Source organism: Echiichthys vipera (genome assembly GCF_963691815.1).
Source record: "Echiichthys vipera genome assembly, chromosome: X".
Taxonomy (NCBI): Eukaryota; Metazoa; Chordata; class Actinopteri; order Perciformes; family Trachinidae; genus Echiichthys; species Echiichthys vipera.
Genome location: NC_139825.1, coordinates 42333970 through 42360995, shown reverse-complemented (window position 1 = coordinate 42360995; position 27026 = coordinate 42333970). Strand labels below are relative to the sequence as shown.

At 38.3% G+C, this 27026-nt stretch overlaps 1 protein-coding gene across 1 annotated transcript in view; it reads right to left on the bottom strand.

Annotated features, from left to right (window-relative positions):
• cntn4 (contactin 4) overlaps positions 1-27026 on the bottom strand; it is a gene marked incomplete at both ends in the record, with an annotated part of 169059 nt that overhangs the window by 101943 nt on the left and 40090 nt on the right. The window contains one exon of the mRNA XM_083939368.1: positions 16529-16704. Coding sequence (XP_083795494.1) covers positions 16529-16704 — 176 coding nt within the window. The remainder of the gene's footprint in view (positions 1-16528; positions 16705-27026) is intronic.

Here is a 27026-nt window from a genome sequence, read left to right as displayed (position 1 = left end):
TTACACTCTCAAACTTTGTTTTCTGGTGAGGATATTCTGTTTTTTTCTATACAGGATGAGTAAAAAGAAATAAACAGCAGCATATTATTATTGTAATTACACCTTGCAGCGTAGCCGACTGACTTTGAGGACTATACTTAGACCGTACAGGGGGATATCATTTGCTGAAACTATTACTGCATAAATAAACAATAAAAGAACATGAAATGTTAGTCCAATATTTCTTTGAGGGTGGTTTAAAGGTAGCTTTATATCAGCATGATCACAGCATTTTGAAACCATGCGGCCCTGATCAAACTATAAATGTGTGATTATTAACAATGTAGGGTAGACCAAAAAAAAAATCACACACATATTTTGTTGATATATTAACAGTGACTCTCATCTTTCCTTTTTTCCTTTCATTATCCTGGCTATCCTGGTTTTACCTCCTCTGGTCAATAGCAAATATTAAAAATCTAAATGTGGTCGACCCGATCTCAGAGCTATTCAGACTGTGATAATGGGTTGAGAGTGAATATTTGACATTTGTTCTAATAGTCCATGGGATTGACCCCCAAAATGTGTCCGTCATGCCAATGTACAGGGACCATTTCTCAAATTCCACAGTGAAACGTTCTGTGAATATCATGCAATTAATCTTATTTCCATATTTTTTTGGTATTGGGGCCTGGTTGTGTAACGCTTTATTCAGAAAACTGTAAACCAGACAACAAAAATATTTTCGACGCAATTTGAAGACCTGCATTTCACATGGTGTGTTTGTGTAAAGTTAATACTTCATCTCCTCTCTGCAGGTAGAGTTTTATAGTGCAGAGTGAGACAGATTGGCAGTTAAGTCTTTAGCCCTCCTGTCAGCTCCTCTGTGCTGTTTCAATGCATTTACCATAAATTTCAGAATATGGCCGCACAATAAATATCCAGCCTTCAGGTTTGACTACGAAGAAGCAAATGACGGCTCACTTGACCAGAGTGAGCGTTTGTAATGTTGTTGAAGTACCAGATTTTCTTTTTGCAAACATTGCATATTGGATGAGTCATGTCCAGCTTCTCCTTCCCTGGAGGTTGTCAAATCAAAGTGCACCCAAACACTTGCCTCAAGCCGCAGCATGAGCACCGTGTGCTGGAAAAGTAGTTTTTAAATATTGATTTTTGGAAGTTATGAATCGATTATGAGTCTTAGAAGATAGGAATCACGATTTTTTACATGATTTTGCCCACCCCTATATATTACCCATTCACTACATCTACTCATAGGAGATGTGTTCCTTTTCTACAGCATCCTTGAGTGTGAATTATTCACACACCTTCAAAGTGGGAAAAGAAGCACAGAATTAAACTGCTCATAACATGTAATCCACTCATTTGATTTATGAATTTGTTTGTCCCTGCTTCTTACTGGAAAAACAACACGCCATCTCCACAACAGAATAATTGAGCATTTGAGTGCAGCTCATAGATAGGATGACAAATTCCCTGTCTACAGTCATCTTTACTCTGCAAATCACTGTCCCTCCAAATTATATTTTCTGGGCTGTGAAAAAGTGGCCCAGCACAGGCAGGGTGGTGACCAACTCATAAAAGTACTTAAAAAGGAAAGACAGAGGAAAGATGTCTGACGATCTGAATTTAAGATGCTTTCTTGGAGGTTTATGATGTGTGTAGCGTTCAATCTGGCCTCGGCGCTTAAATTAGGCCATTTATTTTTATTGCTTGTCATATTTTACAAATTGCTACTTTTCAATAGCTTTTTCAAGTAGCTGGCTGTCTTAACTGTCACTCAAAGGTGATTACTGTAGCAAGGCTAATTGACTTCCTTGTTGTCAGCTGGCTTAATCTCTGGTTTTTGTTGCCCATCAGAGATCACTGAAATATCTGCTCTGCTTTTTCTTCACCTGTACCTTTAGAAATATATTGGCTGTACAATGGTCATTTTCCCACTCTTGGAAGTACACTGAGAGGCTACAAATATGAAGACAGTATCCAAACATGGTATGAATTGATGGACAAAATACTGTTTTTCCTTCTTGTCAAAACAATCTGGCCACTCCAAAATGGCAACAGAGGCTTTTTTTGAGTAGCCCCACCACTTACTTTCATCTGAAGGCACAATAGAAGGTTAGATAAAAGCACCCAAGCTTCCCCAAAATACAAGCCTATAGAACAAAGTGGGCAAGAGCCAGAGACATCTAAGGTAAATTTATTCCCCCAAAAAAAGTCTTTTTGACATTATTTTTGGCTGAGATCAAAGCTTTTGGGATTTGTGAAGTGGCAATGTCTACTTCACTAAAGCCACTGATTGTCCTTGTCCAGATTCATGGACATGCTGAAAGCATGCTGCCATACTGGTAAAATTCGAACTCCCCCACCTCCCCATCCATTCTCAACAGTAAAAAAGCAGCAAAAGAAGCATTGTTGTGAAAAGGGCTTGAGAAAAGCGGTGGAAAGCCGAATTTACAATATGCTATGGCCGTGACAGGGCGGACATTGTATGTGTGTGTGTGTGTGTGTGTGTGTGTGTGTGCGTGGGGGGGGGGGTATTTCAGTGTGCTCACAGCTGTGCACATGGTCACTTTGAGTTCAAAAGAAAGCATGAAAGCACACAGTTTGCCTGCAAGGGACATCTCAAATAACATGTCTATTAAATTTGTCACATAAAGGAACAACAGTGAACACAACTCCTTTCAAATTTTCATTAAAAACTGTTTTGCAGGAGGCTTACACAACAGCTTCACTGTCATTTTCAAAAGGGAAGCGGCTAACAATGATTAATAGCCTCAGAACGAGAAAACGTGATGTCCCATCTAGATCCATTAGCATTAATTATTGCAAACCTGGGCTGGCATACAAACAATGATCCAGATTAGGCTGATGATCACATCCCAGACATATGAGCTTTCGAAATGTCAGCACAACTTATCATACTTCAACAAGCCTGTCCAACCGTGACCACAAGATTCATTACAACCTGCGACTCCTTAAGGATGCTCTTTGTCTTCAAGTGGATGCTAGCTAATGCGTGTGTGTGTGTGCGTGCGCGTGTGTGTGGGTGTGTGTGTGTGTGGGTGTGTGTGTGTGTGATAGCTCTGTTGGTTGGAGAACATAATGTGAAGGTAATGTGTTTTTATTCAAATTGTTTTAGAGATGCATTTTGATTTTGATTTACGTTTATATTGAATTGTATATCACATTCGGGCCACCCTCACTGAAATGAATGGATGAATGAATAAACATAGTACAATGGACGTAGTAAAGCATTATTGCTTCTTTAACTCTTCATATCTTAGAAGGTAACTGCTTACATTCAGATTCAGTTATAACCGCAAATTCAGGGTAATATGAGACTAGCCAGGGTTTGCACACACAATTTTTTTAATATCGATTCACAATCCATTCGAACAAAAAGATTTTAAAAAGTGTTGAATCCAAACCTGACCAACATCAGTTTTAATGGCTTTCGCTTTTATTTCACCAGTTTTAATGTAGGCTTTTTGCCAACATAACCCTGATGACATCATTATAGGGTTTTTTTTCAAAGACTTGACAAAGCTCCTTTAAAGCCACAGAATCATTTGTACTCTGTTTTCATGAGACTGTCATCCTGAGAAACACGACAGCATCAGTTGTTTCAATAAAATCCTCAAAATGTTCTAACGTTTTATGATCTTCCTCTAAACCTAACCAAACCTTAACCATTGTGTTGTCACATCAGAAAATGGATTTATTTTTTAACCCTCCTGTTCTCCTAAGGGTCAATTTGACCCCATTTAATGTTTAACATCTCTAAATAATGTCTTTTTTTTTTTTTGCTTTATATTTATGACTTTTCCTAATTTTATGGGGACAACTCATAAAAAACCTAAAATTGGCATGATTATATATATTCTTTTATTGTTCTTATCGTACATGCTTGCTTGCTGCATCGGTGTTCCTTTGGGTCAGTTTGATAATCTGGATGATTTAATCATTATTATTATTATCTATTTTACAATTCAAATATTATATGAGGTCAAATTCACGCTGCTGTCCTTGATAATGGGCATTACTTTCATTCCAGATATTACAAATAACACAAAATAGCACTTAAAATAACAGACTTGCATTCTGTTAAGTAAATACATAAAGTACCCGACTTAACTTGAGTCACAAATTGATTATGATCATTTTCCAGATGTTTAAATTGCTACGGTCAAATTGACCCCAAGAATAAATGGTGTTAGTAAAATTTGAGGGCAACAGAAGGGTTAACAGTGATTTTAACAGTCGTGGAAGGCATAGATAAATGCTGTTGTTGCATCAAAAACATCTTCTATTTGTCGAAAGATATAAAAGATTGACAATATTCTGTAATGTGCAACAAAGCAGTTTGGTTTTATGTAGACAGATGCTGCAGAGCCTTTTCCCAATTTCTTTCATAAAACACAGTTTCTTCGTATTTGTAGGTCTGGATGGTTACGTATCTCAAAATGGGGAAAACAATAAAACCTAAATGTGTTATGTCACCTTATAGCAGGTCCTCAAGAGGGATATCTTGATAGCGTTATACGGATAAAAAAGTAAAAACCAGAGTCTAGCCATTAGCTATTTACACCTCATTAACTAAGTCAATATACTCACTCCACATTATCACACCAGCTGAGTGAGTCTAGAGGATTTATTTGCATTTAAATGAGGTATTCATGTTTCCCCTTAAGGCTTTAAAGCATACTGTGGTGACATCAGGAATCCTCACCCCTATATGCTTAGCAAAATATGAGCCTGTCTCACACTGAGGAGACACTATACGTAAATGAATATAGACTACCAAGCTAACCAGGATATAAGACAATCTCAAGAGCATCTTTCATGAGAGCTGGCCCTTCTTGACATCTCTGGTCATGTCATTTCATTATGGAAGTTTCCGCAGCTCGTCATTGCATTCAAATCACAGCCCTCTCGGTACGAGGCCCATGCTATTATTCCATATTATAATATTGGATGTGCAGCCTTTTCATCAGTATAAATTATGGGTGTACATCTTTTACATAATCACTGATATAGAATCAATACACATCCTAATCAAGGGCAGCGAGTATTGAGTGGAAGCACCCACTGGCCATCAGTTATCCTTGCCTCAGGGGGTAGACAGCCACAACCCTCGCGAAGAGTAGCATCATCCATCAAAAGTTTGTGACATGGAGAGGAATGCTGAAGTATTTGGAGTCCCGCCAATTTCTAGGAATAACCTTGAAGGTGTTGTGGAGCATGTCGACCATGGGTAGCCACTACCTTGCATGTTTTAGGTTTCTCCCTGCTCCAACACAACTGATTCTGATGATCTGCTCATTATTAAGCAGCTGAAGCTTGCCAAAGGTTTGATAATCATTAGTATCATGTTTGTTCGAGCAGGGAGAAACCTAAACCATGCAGGGCTGTAGCTCTCCAGGAGCAGGGTTGGCTACCCCTAATTAAGACTAACAAGTGTTAACCAAGGAATATCAATTTGCAGAAGTGAATTTCACTGTACAGTGTTTACTCTTGTCTACAGAATGTACTGTATACAGGTTTAGGAAGCAGAGTACTTGCACACAGCTCAGCAAATTTAAATGCAGCTTGTAGGGTTACAGCTGGTTTAAGCAAGACTGTGAATATCAAAGTCATATAAAGTGAACAAATTAATTCTACCATGTTAAAAAAAAGTTTTTAATTAAAATTTAATTTGAGAAGATTTAAAGCAGTGATCCTCAAAGTGTGGGCCGGGGATACCCAGGGTGTATATATATATATATATATATATATATATATATATATATATATATATTTATATTACAAATGGCTTCATAGTTATACAAATAATATTTTCCGTCTTTTAAAACTATAATAGTTTATAGATTATTTTTTAAACTAACAAACTAACTAACAAAAACTCTTCGACTGTGCAAATATGTGTTTTGCTTTACAGTGAGAAACTAATGCTGGTTACTGGGTTTGCTGTCCTTTCAGTGTGGAGTTTGCATGTTCTCCCTGTGTTTGCCTGGGTTTTCACTGGGTGCTCCAGTGTCCTCCCCACCCCAAACCCCCGCTCATGTATACTGGGAACTTCAATAATCAGATTATTACCCTCACCGGGGTAAGGCCATTTTCGGGTAGCTGATGTGCATGTAAACACACTGACAGATATAAAGGGCTCATTTTAAAGTAACCAGGACAAAACGATTTGTGGTTTCAGGTGACTATACAAGAATGAAAACATAATTATGAACAGTATATCTGTGTCTGTCAATAGATCCCCCTGAATCCTACACATTGCTCCTTTAAGCTAAGACCTACATGCAGGTGGTAAATTGACACGACACCAATATTGAGCAGTGACAATGTATTGTGACTTCAACAACACCAATAATGTGTTTTAGAAGGATTACTCACCAGGAACCAGATGAAGACACCACTGATGCCTATTTAATTAAAGAAAAGGGTGAGAGCCTTCACAGTCAGAGCTAAATGACTAAATTAGAAGGCAGAGCATGTTCACTGAACAGCAGTGCTCTCCTGGAAACAGGAACCCCTGCTACCAGTGACTCACTATCCGGATTATATTATTAATTTCAAGAATCTATTTTGATTTAATATAATTTATTTTTTGGGGGGGAAAAACTAGAAGTTTATCCCAGTTGGGGATCACTAACCCTCTGTACAGGGAGACCCACATATCCATGTGCGAAATAAATGTTCAAATACTTTTTTAACTTCTTGCATATGAAGGATTTTGCCTGAAAAACACTCCTCAACATTTTCCAAAACACTTGTTCTTTGTTAATACAGATTAAACGTTATCAAGGCAACACGTGACAACAAAGCCTGGAGTATTCAAATGAATGTATGGAATTAATTAATTAATGATTTTGGTAAATTGTTTTAGCTTTTTCCTCAGTTTCTTTGGTTGCATTCCCCTTATATAAAAAGACGGGAACAGTGAAGTACTCTTTTGACACATTATTGAATGTCACCGCCACAAAACTCAATCTTTTGAAGTGTGATTATATGAGGTACTTATCCATAGTAAGCGTATTAACTACAGTAGATGGTGGTTGACCCCCAATTTGAAGAAACAGATAGGAGTACCGACATAGAAGCTAAGCAATGTACTGCTGTGCATGGGGACAGCAGCAAAACATTTTTTAGCCACCACAAAACAATCTACGTTAGTTTTAGTGTACACTATATTTCGGACATTTTCACCCCTTTAACTGGCTGTCAATTTTCTCAACCACAGAGACTGACCTTTTAAAACAAGAGTTAACATTTTTGACCTCAGGTTCAAAACATTGTATTGTTTAAAAATGCATTTGTGGCAGCCTACAATTAAGATTGCATACTCCGATACCTGAAAGGTTAGTTGTTGTTTTTTTCACCAGAGTCCTCATATCAGCTACAATAAGTTCACTTATCCAACCTCTCCACCCTGTCTGTGGCACTCAGTCCAAACCCTGCTGGTTCTTACTTAAGATGCAGATCTTTAAAAACAAATCACACAATATTAATTAAGTGGGTACATTTACTATACAATCGGCCAGGGGCAGGTATTGATATTCTTTTGTTGGTCGCTAACCCCAACATCAGTACTTCACTAATAAACAATTAATTCCCTCAGGGTTTTTAGGACATAAGGCCTATTGGGACAAATCAAAGGTTCAAACACGGTGTCCTTATGTAACATAAGTGTCCTTATGGGGAAAAGTTAATATTGCAAAAATGAACCATGTCCAAAGTATTAACTACTTGTTTTATTCTCTTACAAATATTTGAAGACAATTGATAGTGTATTTAAGGAATTCCTCTGGAATGGAGTGCGACCATGCATGAATATGGGACTTTAACTGCAGCAGCCAGTTAAAAATATTGGTTTAAAGCTCCTAAAATATATTATTATACTCCTATATTATTTTATTAGCATGCATTTATCTGAGGCATATGGCACACCAGGCACTGCCCCCTGAGAGAGCAACCCCATGGTACAGTATAAAGCTCCTCTCCCTTTGTTACACTGCGAATCCACTAAATTATCTAAAAGCACAAAGACTCATCCAATTATAGTTCACCTACAAAGCACATGGTGGAGAATTGCAGGGCTGATAGATTTCGACCCTTATTTGAATAAAGCCTCAAGTATTTAGCTAAATCCAAAGCTGAGCACTGACAAACAACCATTTATGTAGATGGAATGGGTATTTTTTACAACAGGGGATTTATACTGCACCATGTAAATATTTTACTGATTTAAGACAACATTACAGTTGATCCAATATTCAGTCTGGAGATATCTAAAATCTCCAAGGTTAGCAAATTCTCCAAGTCTTTTGTGAAGTACATGAAGCATCATATGGCATAAAATTGTCAATGCCCTTAAAATTCCCTGGGGAAGAGATGTGGAGAGGGTATAATACGATGAATAGGAATGGAATAAGATTTGCACCAACTCTGCCGAGGTTTATTAGATTTAAAATTCTACACCGCTTCTATTGCACCCCAAATAGGCTACACAGTCTTGGATTTAAACTGTCTGTATCCTGCTGGAAATGTAGTGGTGATGAGGGTACATGTGCTATGGACATGCACCAGAATTCACCAATTCTGGATGAAGATTCCCTGTTCTATTGCTAATGTCCTAAAGATGCAGTTTGTATTCTGTTCGAAGCTTTATATATTAGGAGGCTGTAAGGGTCTATCAGCTGGTACACACTCATTGAAGCATTGGATCTGGGCTGCTATTACGATTGGATAGCAAATCAGTTTCAGGAAATGGAAGACGCTCAGTTAACCTCTTTTTTCAGGACTGGTTGACTAAGTTAGTACAAGTAGCTGCTTATGAAAGGATGTTATAGGACAGAATAGTAAAATATCTCCTTAAGTGGGACATGTATGTTTCTTATAAAGAAGCATCAATGTTAAGACAGGATGGATGCACAGATTTTTGTTTTTTCATTTATTTTGTGAGATGTTTCTTTAAAAATTCTTTAACTCAGAATTGTAAAACCTGTGCGACTCCATATGCATATGTGCCCCTCTTGATTCTGTGTTAGGTAGGGGTGGGGGTGTGTCAGGTAGTAATATGTATTATTATATTATGTCATCTGTTCTACGACTGATTATTTCAAATGCGAGTCATAAAAAAACTGATCACAAACATACTTTCTTTTTCTAAAAAGGCTCAGTAATTTCATAAAACAGCTAAGCTATAGCATACTTTAGTTTTTTAGCAAACTTTACTCAAGCACAAGCAAATTGGACATTTGTTAGGAACTATTTTCAGATGTGGATTAATACACATTTGGTGCTCAAGTGGATATTCACAGCAGCAGGATGATTTATGTGGAATCGACTTAAAAAACTATAATGCCCATATCCATTGTCACCCAGAACAAATAGTGTGGTACAACAACAAACACAAATAATAGCCTACTTGTTAGGATCCCCTTATAGTTGACTGTGATCTTTCCATAACATTTGTTAACAATATAAAACATGTGGAATATCACCAAACTCAACCTTTAACAATGACTGCTAAAAACATTTATATTTTGATGTGTTTTTATATTTAAAAAAAAAAAACGTATCCTTTAGGATAAACTGTAAATCAAAATTCCCTCAAATCACATATTTAATCCCACCATTTCATGCTTCAAGTTTCTTTAATGATCTAATGTTCTCAATGGTATACACTCAAATTTACCTCCCTGTATTATGCCCTATCCTGTCCAACAGGAAATACATCAACCACACAAAGAAAGATCTTTAAGTCTTTAAATCTCTTGACTTTTGACTTTTCAGGCGCAGCAGATATTTTCTTTATAGTTCCAAATGATTGGTCCCTTTTTGGCTCTGACAGCTACAAATACAGCTGAGCTTATCAGAGATGTGGGTAAGTCCCACTTCTGTCTTCTGTCAAAATCACGGTGAACTGTCTACCTAACTAATTACCACCAAAAGGTCACAGTATTTACTAGACAGAAATAGAACAGGTGCTGAAACAACACCTGCACCTAAGAGTACACGGTGTGTATTCGACTGGGTGTCTGCGTTGCCTCCCTGCAGGAGAAAAACTTGAGTACTTTAATTTGTGTAAATTCCCATAAAGAATTACATGACACTCTTCAGTAATGCCAGTTGCCCTTTAAATTATTCACTTGAACCTTCACCATTCAATCATGCTGTGGAGTTAATTAAGCAATACCAAGAGTAATAAAGAAGATAGATGACACTCGATCATACATGCATGCCCTGACTCTGACAACAACTAAACGCTGGTAAGGTCAGAGCATAAAAATTGATGGAAGTGTCATGCTATCATAGTGGAAATCCACCAGCAGAATCAGATAGCAGATTGACTTCTCACTGGTCCTGGGGACCAAATGAATGGCCTGAGACATATTGGTGGCCTTGTCCCCAAACGCTAAACCTCCAAATCTAATCTGAGCAAGTGATCACTCACTTCCTGTTAATGTCATCATTTATGCCTGTCCGATAACTGGCACATACAGTAGGCACTTATTGACTTCCTTGCTTTAAAAATATGAAGTCCAGAGGCTGTCAGTTAGACTCATCAAGATCTGTCAAACAGCCTATCACCATGATGGCCACAAATCGGTAAAATTAAGTCATTAAAATACATTCATCTGCAAAACTGATAGTGCTGACTTTGCATTTTGGGATGCTCTCAATTTTGTTGTTAGTTTATTGTTCTTTTATTCTTTGCAGTGGTTGAAAATAATATAGAAAATATCACCAAGAAGCCTCTACCTGATGTGTGTAATCTGATTTATAAATGTAAGCAATTCACAAATTTGCATTGGTGGAAGGTACAATTTTAAGATACTTGTACTTGACTTCAGTATGTCAATTTTATGTTATTTTAAACTAACATTGACACTGACATCCCTGCTTTTGTCCCCACGACAGTTAGTTGACAGCTATAGGTACAAGTTGGATTAATTTTTGTTCATTAGTATAGATTAATATAATATATTAATCTGTAATATATTTTACCTAATTAAACTGTTAGGTTGTTAAATGTATAACAGCCCAGGTAATAATATTATTATTACATGGGCTGCATTTATTGGAATGGACACGAGGCTTGTATAGCAGTATAATGCTCTATGTTGGCCAGGGCTCCCTTGGAAAAGAGAGTTTTTAATGCCAATGGGATTGACCGGGTTAAATAAAGGTTTAATAACAATAAAACAATGGCTTATACTGCATAATTGATAGTCCTAATGTTTTTATTTGGATCCCCTTTAGCTTCAGCATAGCTAGAAACTATTCTTCCAGGGGTCCTGCAGTTTTACGCTGTGACAATACCATTTACGAAATCACATTAAACACAATACTCAAACATTAAACATTACATCACATTACAGATAATACAACTAAAATAGTGAGAGAATTATACTTGATGCAATATAACAAAAAGCCAAAAAACAGGCAATACATGACTCTGAATGAATCTTTATCAAAAATAATTAGTGATAAGAAAGGCCATGCAACCAACTCACAAGAACTAGCATTAGATACTGAAGTATTGTTGAAGGTGATATTCTTTTTTTTAAACTATATTGAGTGTTTTGTTGTTTAATATTATTTGGGAGTAAGTACCATTCACACATTGCTCTGTATGTGACTGAACGTTGAAATGATTTGGTTTTCGCTTAAGGTAAAATAAAACAACCTCCAACTGCATCCCTTGTTTGATAATGATGTGTATCTGAACTAAAAGATCGTTTCTAAACACAGTAACAGGTGTCTCAGATACATTTCGTATGAAAACCATGAGTGAGTACACAAATCTCTTTTTAACTTGAACCAGGAGAGGCTTTCATGCATTTACTGAGATTTGACCTTAACCAACCACAAGTACAGCTTTATTCTGGATAAGTTGTAGGTTTTTAATATTACTTATTGAAATGCTGGACCAAACCACTGAGCAGAAATCCAGGTGTGAAAAAAAAAACAGAGCCTGAATTACTTCTTTAACTATTTGTGGTGTTAAGGTCTTTGCACACCTTTTAATAACGGACAGTGTTGCCCATTTTAGTAACCAGTCACTGTATGTTTTTGTCCTAGGACAATCTATTATCAATGATAACCCCCAATAGTTCAGCCTCTTCTCCGTGTTCTACTAAAGTTTGATTTATACTAAGTTCAAGTTTTGGTTTGGAATAAGAAGAATAGTTAGTTCCAGCCAATAAAGTAGTTGTTTGGATACATTTAAAATAAGTTTGTTACTACTGTTCCAGTCTACTACTGACTCTTACTCTCTCTGTAATTTTGTATTTATGTCACCAACATTTTATTTCTGCTAAATATACAGTGGAATCATCAGCGAACATTGAAATACTAGCTTTGTCTAGTACATAATGAAGATCGTTAGTAGAGATTGTGTAGAGGAGCGGCCCAAGACAACTTCCTTGAGGCACTCCATGTTCAACACGCCTTACCTTTGAAACACTTCCATTAAAGTCAACTAAATGCCGTCTGTCAGTTAAATAACTATTCATCCATAACAATGCTGTTTTAGAAAAAAACATAATATCTAAAATTGGTAACAAACTCATTGGTCTACTGTTTGATCCAGAGAACGTTTTTTTTATATTATTTTTGGGCATTGGCACCACATTAGATATTTCCAATGCTTTCAAACATATACTTTCATTAAAACACTGATTAGTTATATGTGCAACCATTGGAGCAATGATTGAGGTTATTGGCTTTAGCAACTTATCATCAAGATAGTCAACCCCCCATGGTTTACTTTTTACAATTCATGAGAAGTAATTCCACTAAAGCTTGTCATACCTTCCATGATCTTATTTATCAATTTATCTTGATATTGTGTGCTGATTTGAGATGTGGTGATTTTGAGAAACATGCATTTTCCTTGGCCCTTGCATGAATGCGACCATAGTGAAAGCTGCAGTATAATCGATTGCATTCTTTAACTGTGCCTCATATCATCACTTCTCTGCAGATGTCATTGAATTAGTGATCATGCATCATGAAGCCTAATGCTACTTTAGTCATGGTTAAAAATGTCATCATTGACTTTTGGTTTCACACAGACACTATCTCTGGTCCTCTCTGTGAAAGTCATGTGTTTGTTTGACCAATTCACCACTCCAACCGTAGGTTTAGGGCTCTTATAACTGCGTCACCTAACTTCCTTGTTTGCTCCTGCAATAATTAAAACGGCCTTAAGAGGTTTGCGCCTAACCGTGCATTCACACCAAAAGCAATGGAGGCCATGAAAGCGCCAAGCTGCTATTCAAAATCAATGTAAATGATGCGATGTCGCGATGTCGCTTAGGGAGACGCGATTGGGGGGTTCACAGCGATGCAGTGATGCGTCCATCATGTCCAGTAGATAGCAAGACAGTCAACCCCCCATGGTGTATTTTTACAATTCATAAGAAGTAATTCCACTTTAGCGATACTAAGTTTAAAGCTTGTCATACCTTCCATGGTCTTATTTATTAATTTATATGATAAATCTGTATTCTGTTGCTGTGTAGCATGTTTGAGTTTATCAATTGTATTCATGAAATAATCCTTAAGATGATTTGCAATATCGCTTAGTTTAGTAAAAAAATCACCTTCACTTTCTAAATGAGCTGGGGTCGATTTAGTATTTCATCTTAATATATAGTTCAAAGTATTCTATGTTTACTATCATGTTTTATTTCTCTGTTTTTGTTATTGTAATACAATTTATTTTTCTTCTTATTTAATTTAGTTACAAAATTTCTTACCATATATTTGCCAGTCAGATATAAATTTAGATGTGTTTGCTGCTTGCTTAGCTTGATCTCTTTCCTGTGTGTAGTCTTTTAATTATTGTTCTCACCATGGGGCGTTGACATTTCGAAGAGTAAACTTCTTGATTGGTGCATGATGTTCTACAATTTCTTCTAAAATTTGATCATAGAGCTGAAATGCTTTCTCTGGATCCTAGAAATACCTCTGACCAATTTACATTACTGACATTATCTTCATTTTTTAATTGATTGAAACTCCTGAATGATCTTTTTATTATTACTTTTGGACCTGACTTTGGAACTTTTGTTTTCCTTGCGATTGCATTGCGATTATGGTCACTTTAACCCATTGGAACAGATATAAAGTTTGAGCATTATTCTGGTCTATTTATATAGATTTGATCAACACAGGAAGGTGAACAGGTGCCATCCCTTTTCATGCAAATTCTTGTTGGTTTCTTTATAACCTGTGATAATCCACAGGCTGCCGCTGCATTCATTTGTTTAATTTCATAGGACAACCAGAGGAGTTCCAATCTATATCAAAGTCGCCCATGAAGTAAATTTCATGATTTTTACTACTAGCATGTCACAAATGTTGTCTATTCACTATTCAATATTCACTATTAGCACTAGGAGGTCTGTAGTTTATTCATTAGACTGCATTTGTTAATATGGGCATTCTAGGACCTTTCTTTGGTAGTTTATGTAACATACCAAAGATCAATATCTCTCTTTGACTCCTTCCTTTAAATTCAAAATCTGAGCCATATAATTTACAAAAAAAAGAACTAAATTTAACCACATAAAAATCACAAATTCAAACTGAAAGTTTAGTATTGTCAATCTGGATGTCAAGATTGCAATAAGTGAGCTGAACTCCTCTAGAATCCCATTATCGTAATATAACCGAGCAACTCTTAAACTTAATCAATAAATCAAATTAGTAGCTTAACTCTTAATTTGTTGCAGAATATTTTATCTGGCATGAATATTATGCTAACAACTTGATTTGGCAGTAGATATCTGCTCTACCATCCTTTCCAGGGAAAACCCCAAAATTTAAGATGTATTTTTCATCAAAAACATGTAAAGTTAAGCTTAATTGTTTTAACTTCACTGAATAATATAGCAAATTTATTCAATTCATCAACTATACATCTTACATTCCATAAAGGCTGGCATCAGTATTTTGACAATATATTATGCTCAGCTCGTGAGCCAAGTGACAGCTGCTGGATAACCTGCCTTCACCAGCTAACTGACAGGCATTTACTAAACCAAATAGTTTTAATGTCAGCTCCATGGGAAGAAATCAACAGTGTTTAACTGAAATCATTGACTTTATTTCTCTGCCCAGTGCAGTGAGTGAGGCAGCCGGCAGCAGGTGACGCACAGACTGAGCTGATCAGTTAATATAGATGTGTTTAATATGTTGACGTGAATGAATGTGACGTGCTGTAGTACAAACCTACAGACGCCACAACGACACGGCGAAGTAGAGCAGAGCGCAGTAGAACCGGAGCAGACACTAATCAGCGTGCACGGGCCTGTAAAGAGTGCTGCAGCAGCCGGGTTTATTCTGATCTGCAGCCCTCTGCTTCATGCTCCCGCTCTCTCTCCCATTTACACACGCACACACACACACACACACACACACACACACACACACACACACACACACACACACACACACACACACACACACACACACACACACACACACACTGATCAGCTGTCTCGGAGTCTCGTAAATCCCTCTTAGGCCTTTAATTTTGTAATGGAAACGCGGCAAGTGAACGGCCATTTGAGAGGGCGTGCCCTGAAACTTTCCGAGCTGCCACATTTTACCCTAATGGAAATGCACCTAATATCGTGTATCGTCGAATTGTTCACTTTTGTTGACATTGTGAGATAGGGCGTGACCTTTGCCGGAGGTCTGCGCTCTGACTGCCCTTACCATATAAACTTGATATAGCAAAATTTTTGGGAAACTTTTACCTATTTACTTATTGTGCAGATATGGATCAACATTAGCATCCATTTGAAAAAGTATTTTTGGCCACTGGAATGTAGGTCATTTTAGCTCTTATTTGGTCTCCACCAACTCCCGAGGGAAATATTTGACTCTTTAACTGCTATATGCTTGACTACATTCACTAGTTGGTCTCTAACTGTGTCTGTCTGCTGTGCTGCTGAGGAGGTAGTGTAGAGAAGGTTTCAAACAGCTTTTCTCTGAAAACAGCTGCCTGCTGCAGTCAAAAACATTGCTGAGAGCTGTGAGGGTAAATCAAAACAGCAAAGTTGTGGGCCGGACAGCTAAACAATGAATTGAAACTTATTATAAATCTCCATATAGCTGAGGAAACTTCAGGTTTAGGTGATAATTATCTTGAGGCTCAAAGGACGAGCAACCCTTTTCATATTGATACATTGCTAATGTAACAAAATTGATTAAAGCAACTTTAAGTAAAATATTCACTGTCCGGCACCCTTGATTTGGGTTTCAATTTACTTGGAGTTGTTTGTAGGTTTGTGTTTTATCTTCAGTGAACAAATTCTAGGCAACAGACACAGGAAATTAATAGTTCCAGAGAGAGATGTTTCCATGTTGCAGAACCAATCATGTCATCTTGAAGTGCCACTGGTGTGTCATTTTTGTCTTTCTTTCATGGCTTTTTCAAAAAAGCTCGGAACCCACAAAGTTTGCCCAGAGAGAGATGGAAAAATAAGAGACTCACATGCAAAGGTAAGACTGGCCTCTCGGCTCACGATGGTCCCAAAAGAGTTGGAGGCGAGGCACTGATACGTTCCAGCATCCAAGTCTTTGTTCAGATGGTTGATTCTGAGGTTGCCACCAGAAAGGCTGTAGTGAGATCCAGATTTGGGCCTGATTTCGGTGCCATTCAGTTTCCACCTAAAAACAAAGAAAAGTATTTATGAACATGTAAAATAACAAGTTAAACTGTGTTCAGTGTAGACTGGGGCCATGGAAGCATTCAGGACTTCAGGAAGAGGAACATGACTTGTACATATAATTGTTTTTTAACAAGAAAGGTGGAGACGATTAAAAAAAACAGGCCCTCAGGCTTTGTGTTGATCTAAGCAGCAGTTAACCTCTGTGGTGCCAAGGACTTGACTCCCTGAGAATAGATAGCATTGCAGGCCATCCATCTTGCCAGACCCCAGTCAAACCACATATAAATGCTGCTTAATCATTAGGTTGCGACAATTAAAACAATTGCCTGCAACCTTACCTGCATGCTTTTGTATTCTTGACTAGTCCACACGATAATCATTGCCGTGATCAACGAAGGGTAAAATTCACTTTAAATGGCAACTGATTGTTTAATCTCTCCACACAGATGCATAATATTAGAAAAACACAGGTGTGAGGAAAATCAGTCATTTCAGAAAAATGTTTTTAAGCCATATCTTACTTCAGCCAAAAAAAAAAGCTCAGACACTGTGCTTTGTTATCAATAATGTATAACCATCACAGCAATAAAAGGCTCTGCACAGATAAACAAGCATGAATGGAGTATTTTAGACATTATTGGAAAATGGACAATGCAGATTTGATTAGGACCCAAGGTGATTTGACGGTTGGTTAATTCTTCGAGGAGAAGTTCTTAATTTCTGTCTGCTTTGATTTTGTAATTTTCTCTGAATGATTTCAGGTTCAGCTGGGAAAACAGTTTATTGTTACACTGGGAAAAGAAAGCAGCTTTCATATGAAAAATGAGGGCTTTACTAAAGTCCCTTTGTATAGTAGACAGAAGTTGTGCAAAGCTGTTTATGTGCACTGATATTTAACTAACTAACAAGAACCTTCTTGAGAAAAAAACGACCGACAATGGTTGCTTTATCCGTGTGGTATTTTCTTGCTATACATTAAATCGTATTACAGAATAATGAGTATACCATATAGAACAGACTAATTTGATTCTTTTGGTGCAGAAAATCTGCTTTGTTTGGCGCTGTAGCAGCTGCAGTCAAAACAGGATCATCATATAAGAAAGTGGAGCTGATTACATGAAAAAACAATGTCAGACTGTAATTCTTAAAGCCTACCCATACTGAAGTGTCTCACAAACAGCAGAATATTTGTGGGCCGGGCATTGCAGCACTCACAAAGCTCCTCTACAGGCGTTTTTCTCTTAATAGACAAAGCGTGCAGCACAATGGTCTTTCATGGCCTTTCTCCGGATCAGTCATTCGTAAGTGCACCCTCTCAAGAGCCTTATTACTACATACAATAGAGAGGAGCCTGGAGGTGAGGGGGTGTGTCACACAGGACTACAGCAGCGAATAATTTGCAGCGGAGGTAGAACAAACAAAAATCAACATAAATATCTTACAGTCAAGTTACACCTTTGTATTGGCTTGAAAAAGCCAAACGGACAGGGGAGGGAAGAGAGTGACATTCTAAGCCTCATTATCAGACACTGATAGTGGCTTCCTCTGTTTTTGAAAAGGTTTTCACAGCAATCATTACTCTGAAAGACGCAGCATTTTAGCTTACTGAATTCCTATTACTACGGTTTAATCAGGCGACAGCTTGAAAACCAAATGTTGCGAAAATTTTGTTGTCAATTTAGCTTGATCTGTGTCTTTCTAAAATATTAGACTGGAGAGATAATTGGGGCTGGAAAACATTTGTAGGTATCTGAGTAATTAATCATGTCCCATGTTGAAAAGGATATAGAATTTACCCAGTAAGGAGGGAGATATTGGGAATATTTTTCGTATGTAATAGTTAAAGACGTAAAGATGCCAATGTTCTGCTGTGACAAATTGAATGCTCTACGACAGCTCATGTTACTTTAAGCCAATAAGTTATCACCTTTAAGGCCCCAGAGTGAAAGGTATTCTAATTTGTGTGAAACATGAGCATATTCTAACCATATATAGCCTAAATCGTGAGCAGTACAGGAACAGTGATAGAAAGCAGCATGAGGGGAAACGTAAATCCAATGGCCATCACACGCTTTCTCCTCCATGGTAAGTATGGAGCAACAGATGACATCAAACACATATTAATAATTCTATTTACAATGATTTATGCTGGGATCCAGGCGACAACAGCAGTTCCATTTGTTAGACACATGCTTTATGCAATCATGTAACAGGCCGTGTACACAGTGGCATAATACTATACCATCTGGCTTATGTTTTCTTAAGCCTGATGCTTTAATGTGGTACAAAAAATACTTTGTGTTGGAGACTACTGTACATTTTATATAGTAACAATTAAAGTTAATTTTTCACCTGGATTCTAAATCCAAATAGTGTACAAATAGTGCATTATAAAACTATGAGGGCAATTGGCCGTGCCATATATGACAATATTAACAAAAGTAAAAAAGGATTTCAGTCCTCTTATTTGGATCCATTCCATAATTGTCCTCAAAGCAATTTTCAGTCAAAAGCAACCGGACTGGTTATTTGTCTAGGAAGATGTTTCACCTCTCATCCAAGAGGCTTCATCAGTTCATGTACGCAACTGACCAGGCTGGGACTGGACCAGCCTGGTCAGTTGCGAGAGAGATGTAAGAAACAAACTTACTGTACAGCCTCAACGCCACAAGTCATACGGGACTGAGTGAAGAACACCTCTTCCCCCTTTTTTTTTTTTAGCAGATATTAGGTGGACAGTATGGTTCATTGATTATTGTGAGATGGAGCTGTGAATTATGAACTAATTTTTAACTAATCAGATTTCCAGTGTTGTTACCGGGAACAAGAAGGCTCAGTCTTTTTTACATATCCAATAAGAGCCAGACACATAGATGACCAGCCTCCAAAGGATTGCTGCGACTCCAAGGCAGAGACATAAAACACAACTAAATGAAACAAAGCAAAAAACCACATCACAGTCAAAGGTTCGATGGCTGTTTGTACAGTCATTTGTGAAACTGTAGTTTTATAACAGTATTAGTAGGGCTTGGCAATATGGACCAAAACTCATATCCCGATATTGTTTAGCTGAATGGCGATACTTCTAATATATATCGCAATATTTTTTTCAATAAATAAATAAGAAAAACAAAGTCAGTTCAGAGTCAAATCAACATCTACATGAAATAGATACAAAAAAAACTACTGACTTGTTAGATAACAATACATAATAATATTAAATAAAAAATATGCCTTAAATAAAAAAAATATAAAAAATGGCTTATAAATATTAAGAACAAAATTAATACTTGATTTATTCTGAAACAATGCTATTTTTTATTGTTCAGAATTTTATAGAATATCTGCTGTGGCTATACCACTGCTGTACTAGAATGTTTTATTTACAGTAAACATTTTGTCAGAAGAGAATATTTAAACAATGTTTTTTTAGGGCTATATTAATAAAAAAGGGGGCCACAGCTTTGCATTACTTCAGCACATCTGCGCCCATAGGACATCACTAGTTTCTCACACTGCTCTGGTTTGATCCATTCTTCTTGCAGTCTCTTCCACAGTTTGGTAAGTGTAGTGGGTTTTCTTAGCCAGTACTTTGTTGCCAAGAATTTTCCAGAGTTTCTCTATGGGGTTTAGATCTGGACTCTGGGCTGGCCATTTCATTATTTCAATATTCTTAGCTTCAAGGAATTGCCTTACCTGTTTTGTAGTGTGACAGAGGACATTGTCTTGCATGAAAATTGCAGCTGATTGGGAGATAATTGCAGTGATGGTATTGCACCGTATAAGAAAACATCCCCCGAACCATGACATGACATTACTTAAGTTCAATTCATTTGGGTCTGGTGGTAAACATTATGTTCGGAGTCGGACTGGGAATGACTGAACCCAGAGTGTCTAAAGAAGTCTGGAGTAGGAGTAGGACATGTCGGAGTCCAGATCTAAACCTCATAGAGAATCTCTGGAAATTCCTTGGCAACAAAGTAATGGCTAGGAAACCCACTAAGGAACTGTGGAAAGTGGAAGTATTTATAATTTGTTCTCTTATTTTGATCTCTAGTGTATATATACGTACACACAGTCAAGTAAAAATGTTTGCCATTCACTTCAATGAACGAATAAAATAAAAAAGGCTTCAAGTTCTGGATTGCGGCAGGAAGTTTTACACACTCCTCGTATTGCACTTTGTGGCGCTGTTGTAAATGGTGGCAGCGATTCGTAGTACTGGAACTTTTAGTTGCAACCTGTTTGGGGCATTCTCTAAAGTATACAGTATTCTGCTGCTCATCTGAAACTTTGAATCCAAATGATCGAGCCATTATTTTTAATTTGTTTCCCTAACCAACACCTCTTCAGCTGCTCTCGCTTGTGTTTGTCTGCTGCCTGCGGGACTTCAGTGTGAGTGAGTGGGTAGGGAAGGGGCTGCTATTGGTTTCACTCAAAGAAGAAGAGAGGCAGGTGAGAGACGGAGAAATAAGCAAACTGGCGGCTCCAGGCAATAAAGTTACATTATCTTAACATAACATAAACATAAATCTTGATATACACGGTTCTGTCTTATCCTATATCATGTTTGAAAATGTTTCAATATAGTTTTAATATAGTACATAGTAAGTTACTTTCATAATTTGTAACTTACTTGTAACTTATTTTTAGGAGAAGTAACTAGTAACTGTAACTTTTTTAAAGTAACGTGCCCACCAGTGCTGTTCACTAAAATGAGAAAATAGCTGCACCCTAAGTCAGTCAGCCCACCTTATGTAAGGTGTGAGCTAATCTCGAGGCCTTTTTGTATTGCATCTGACTTGATCTGACATCATGCACACATGGGCAACTATATAACCTCATGAAATGTACACACTCTCAGTTTTTAGAGCTGGGTGCTGCAGCTGCTCTCCAATGAATGAAAGACCCAGGGCATGATGGTAGACGCCTGGATCTCACCTGATCTAACAGCTCATTGGTTTAGATGTTGACTCAACAATGTGACGTTTAATGTATTTCTTTCTTATTTGATGATTTGGAGAGAGATAGATTGATATTTTTGATTGATATTTGTCTGGTTTAAAGGTTATTCGGTTAACAGAATACATTTTGTGTGGCTAATGGCTATGTTTAACAGTCAGAGAAGCTATTACAGATCATCTACATAGTCTATTGTATATGAACAACAATCAGCAACAGGTCACCTGTTTAGTATTTTAATAGGCTATTCTGTCATTATCAAAACAAATCGAGAATGCATACAAATGTGTGATATAGTATGGTTCTGAAAACTTTTTTAATATATCGGAATCAGATGTGAGTGTTTCTGTGACTTGCTCTACCGACTGAAGGCTGCTAGAAATGGCTGGAAAGTTTCCGACTAGACCCCAGATTTTTGTCACCACCCCCTGCTACTGCTGCCTGCTTCTGTCTTCTTCACAAGCAAGGCACAGCTCATCTCAAGTTGACTTAATGGCTCTTCAGAAACCTGTGGGTGATGTCATGAGACTACGTCCATGTTTGATACAGTTTGTGAATTTATAATGCATCAGTCATATTTATCAAAGGATTTTTAACCATTAACCTGAGTGACTGAAACCAACCTGTTCTTTTGTTTGTTTTTTTAAAATAAGAAAATATATGTTGTTTCTCTCCATTCAGGTTCGGAATACTGAGCACATAGATTTTCTTACGGCATTAAATGTATACTCTGCATCTCAAACTATCACAGTTTACTGGTGTGCAGTTAATGATCTTCGAACATTATTTAGCCGTTGTCCTCTTGTTGCAACACATATTTAGAAGACGATGGCCGCTCTGACATGACTGTACAGCGACCTTGACAGAAAACAGCCGATTAGGTCATCCTCTACGTGGATTTCCTTCCAAATCACACCCCAGCAATTTCAGTGAGCAAACATGACTGATTTGAACTTTTACTTTTACCAGAGATGCTGCAACACAACACAACACTCTTTCAATAGGCTCATGGTCCATGTGAAGGGGAAATAAAGAGGAATAAAACAGCTGCTCTTTGAACCTTGGAGTAGACTTTAACAGGGAGGCTGAGTAGTGTGATACCCCTGTAATTGGCAAACACCCTCTGGTCCCCCTTTTTAAACAGAGGAACCACCACCCCAGTCTGCCATTCCCTTGGCACTGTCCCAGACCTCCACACAATGTTGAAGAGACGTGTCAACCAAGACAGCCCCTTCAAAACCAAAGCTTTCAGCATTTCTGGACGAATCTCATCAATCCCTGGGGCTTTGCCACTGTGGAATTGTTTGACTACCTCAGTGACTTCCGCCAGGGATATTGACAATGATTCCCCATCAGCCTCCAGCTCTGCCTCTACAAAAGAGGGCGTGTTAGTTGGATTAAGGAGTTCCTCAAAGTGCTCCTTCCACCGCCCGACTACCTCATTAGCTGAGGTCACCAGCGTCCCGTCCTTAGTGTAAACAGCTTGGACGGTTCCCCGTTTCCCCCTTCTGAGATGTCGAATGGTTTTCCAGAAGCACCTTGGTGCCGCCTGAAAGTCCTTCTCCATGACTTCTCTGAACTCCTCCCACACCCGCTGCTTTGCCTTTGACACAGCAGAGGCTGCAGCCCTTCTGGCCTGTCCGTCCCTTGCAACTGCCTCCGGAGTCTTCTGGGATAATATATCCCGGAAGGCCTCCTTCTTCAGTCGGACAGCTTCCCTGACCACCGGTGTCCACCACGGTGTTCAAGGGTTACCGCTTCTTGAGGCACCTAATACCTTGAGGCCACAGCTCACCGCTGCAGCTTCAGCAAAGGAAGCTTTTAACATTGCCCACTCCGGTTCAATGCCCCCAACCTCCACAGGGATGCCAGAAAAGCTCCGCCAGAGGTGTGAGTTGAAGATCTCTTGGACAGGGGCGTCCTCCAGACGTTCCCAGTTCACCCGCACTACTCGTTTGGGCTTACCTGGTCTGTCCAGAATCTTCCCCCATCCTCTGACCCAACTCATCACCAGATGGTGATCAGTTGACATCACCAGATGGTGATCAGTTGACAGCTCTGCCCCTCTCTTCACCCGAGTGTCCAAAACATACGGCCTCAGATCAGATGATACAATCACAAAATCGATCATCGACCTTTGGCCTAGGGTGCTCTGGTACCACGTACACGTATGAGCATCCTTATGTTCGAACATGGTGTTAGTTATAGACAATCCGTGACTAGCACAGAAGACTAATAACTGACGACCACTTTGATTTAGATCAAGGAGGCGCTCCTCCCCATGCAGGACTCCATTCAGGGTCTCCAAGAAGTCCGAATACTCTGAACTGCTGTTCGGTGCATATGCACAAACAACAGTCAGAGTTTTCCCCCCTACCACCCGCAGGCGAAAGGAGGTGACACTCTCGTCCAACGGGGTTAACTCCAACGCCGCTGCGCTCAGCCGGGGGTTTGTGACTATCCCCACACCCGCCCGGCGCCTTACACCCTGGGCAACACCAGAGAAGAATAGGGTCCAACCCCTGTCCAGGAGTACGATTCCAGAACCGAGACTGTGTGGAGGTAAGCCCCTCCAGATCTAACTGGTAGCGCTCCACCTCCCGCACAAGCATTCCATGTCCCCAGCGCACCCGACCCAAGTGGTTCCTCCTGCGAGTGGTGGGCCCACAGGATGGAGAGGAGGGAGGTGTCACGTCACTTTTTCGGGCTGTGCCCGGCCGGGCTCCATAGCAAACCCGGCCACCAGGCGCTCACCAGTGAGCCCTCCGTCTGGGCCTGGCTCCAAACCCCGGGCTTCCTCCGAGCAGGGTCTCTCTTCCTCTTCCTCGTTTGTCCATTGAGTCTTTGTGAACCATTCTTAGTCCGGCCCCTCGCCTGAGACCACTTTGCCATGGGTGACCCTACCAGGAGCACTAGGCTCCAGACAACACAGCCCTCAGGTTCACAGGAACACACAAACCTCGCCACCACGATAAGGTAATGGTTCCCGGAGAGGGGAAAAATCCATCCCAAAATATAATTCATGTAACACATTCTCATGATCCTGATCAGCTCAGGCTTGACTTGTGAGGATGAAGTTTTTTTTTAATAAAGCTAGAAAAAAACAGTGTAAAGACTCTTCTGTAGCTGCATCAAGAGACAAATCCTCATGACATTTAATTCAGTACGAATGGGAGCCTGAATCTGAGGACACAATGACAAAATGACCCAACGTGATATTACAGGATACAGACACTTTCTCTGCTTCATTACAATGGAGCAAAATACATTTGCTCCAAACACTTTTTGAGATCTCCAGAAGTCAAATGCACTGTTAGTGGAGCAGCTTCAGGCTTTGTCAGATTAGAGACTTTCTAGTTTCCAGTTTTAGAACTGAAGTATCATGTAGAGGAAATGGATTAAACTGTCAAAAATCAAAAGAACAATTTCTCTTGTATGGTTCATCATTTAGTTTGTCATGTGAGAAAGCTGTAAATCCATAATTCTTTAATTACTTAGTAATCTTACTATACTATCAAGAATTACACAGATTAGAGACTCCAAAAGGACATGCACCTTTTGACAACCCATTACACATTCTAGTTTTTATTTCTACCTCTACCTCTATGTGAAATAGATAAAACAAAAATAAAGCCTGAATCCAAAAATCAGGCTTAAGTGTTAAGCACCACTACTTGATTACTGACAACACTGTTTTCACTATATGATTTATTTCTTGTTTTTTTCTTGTACTTGCATGTTAAAAAAGACATAATACACCCATGGGGTGTTTTGAGGGGTACGGAATGAAAGTATTGGATTCCCATAAAAAAATATAATTAGTCTGAATTTATACATTTTTTTAAATTTGATGGGTTTGACAATGACTTTATGTCACACTCTGTTAACATTGTACCAGCCAAAAGCTGCCTGCATTTCATGGGTTGTCCGTTGTTAGGCTACAGTAATAAGGAATCATTTTGAGTTGAGAGCTAGCTAATCGATTACACACCACTCAAAGAAAGACTTCCAGTTTTGGACTGGCTAACGTTAAATACTGTTGTAAAATTAATTCATTAGTCGAAATTTTTCGTTACCTTGTATGATTCTTCACATGACATGGCGCAGGCTTGATACACTCGGCAACGAACCTGGCAACCCGGCTGCTGGAATTATTTGTTGCAACTACGATCTTGATACACTAGATGGCCGTGCTCTGCTCATTCTCCATATACAACATTCAATGCAAAATAGAAATCACCAAATAAATGATGATTTATAATTATAAATTAAGATACCCAGCTATTTATAAAGTAATTGAAATCAGCAATAATCCAATATATACTGTATATATTATTCTGAAATGGTCCATTCTGCATAATGATAACTTTTACTTTCATTTGAATACATTATTACTTTTAATTACTTTAAGTAAGTTTTTGACTGCATAACTTGTAACAGAGAACACTTCTACACTAAATAATTTATACTTTCTTAAGTAAAATATCTATATACATCTCTCACCACTATTTTCAACCCACCACAAACATCTCTTTATGCAGAAATAACACAGTGTTCCAGGGATCTTTTTTCCATTTGTTTTAATTTTGGATATGCCTTAAGCTTAGGCATTACTGCTCCCATTGCCTTGGGTGATGTAAACAGGGATTATAATATTGCAATGTTTATTTGTTTTATGTGTTCACATTTTGGGAAACTCTGCAAAGGGCTCTATCTTCTACCTGGCAAAAAGCAGCGCACATTAAAAGTTTCAGACAAATGACTTGTCTTTTTTATGGTCAGCGCTCACGTTATGTAGAATCTTTTGGTTTTAAAATGATGTGTGCTCAGACACATTGTTGGTGTATTGCTACCTTGAGGCAGCAGCAAGTAATTGACAAAATTTGACAATTGACAAAAAAAAATCTGGTCTAAAGTCAAAGGTGCAGTTTTTCCTGCTATTTACAGGGTGCATTATTCAGATAGTAAGATTAGTGATTGACAGTCTGCAGCTATATCAGTGGTTAATTTACTGATCAGGCCGGTCAGGTCATAAAAAATAACATTCTGATTAATTGTGGATGGGTGAATGCATAATTAATGAAAAATATAAATTTCATTCTCTAAAATGTGGACAGAGCAGGGAGAAGTGCTACGAACCAGGAACAGTAACTTAATAAATTGTTTCAAAAGCTAAACGTCCAGCTGTGTTTCCTCTGTGAAGTTTAGAACTACGGTTTTTAGCTTTTCTATATCAGTTCAGTTTCCATCCAGTTTAGTTTACTGTCATTCAAACATGTTACAACATTATGGAACGGAATTCATCACCCAGGTCCAGCAGCAATCAAAAAAATGTCATAGCAAAAAAATAGACTCTCT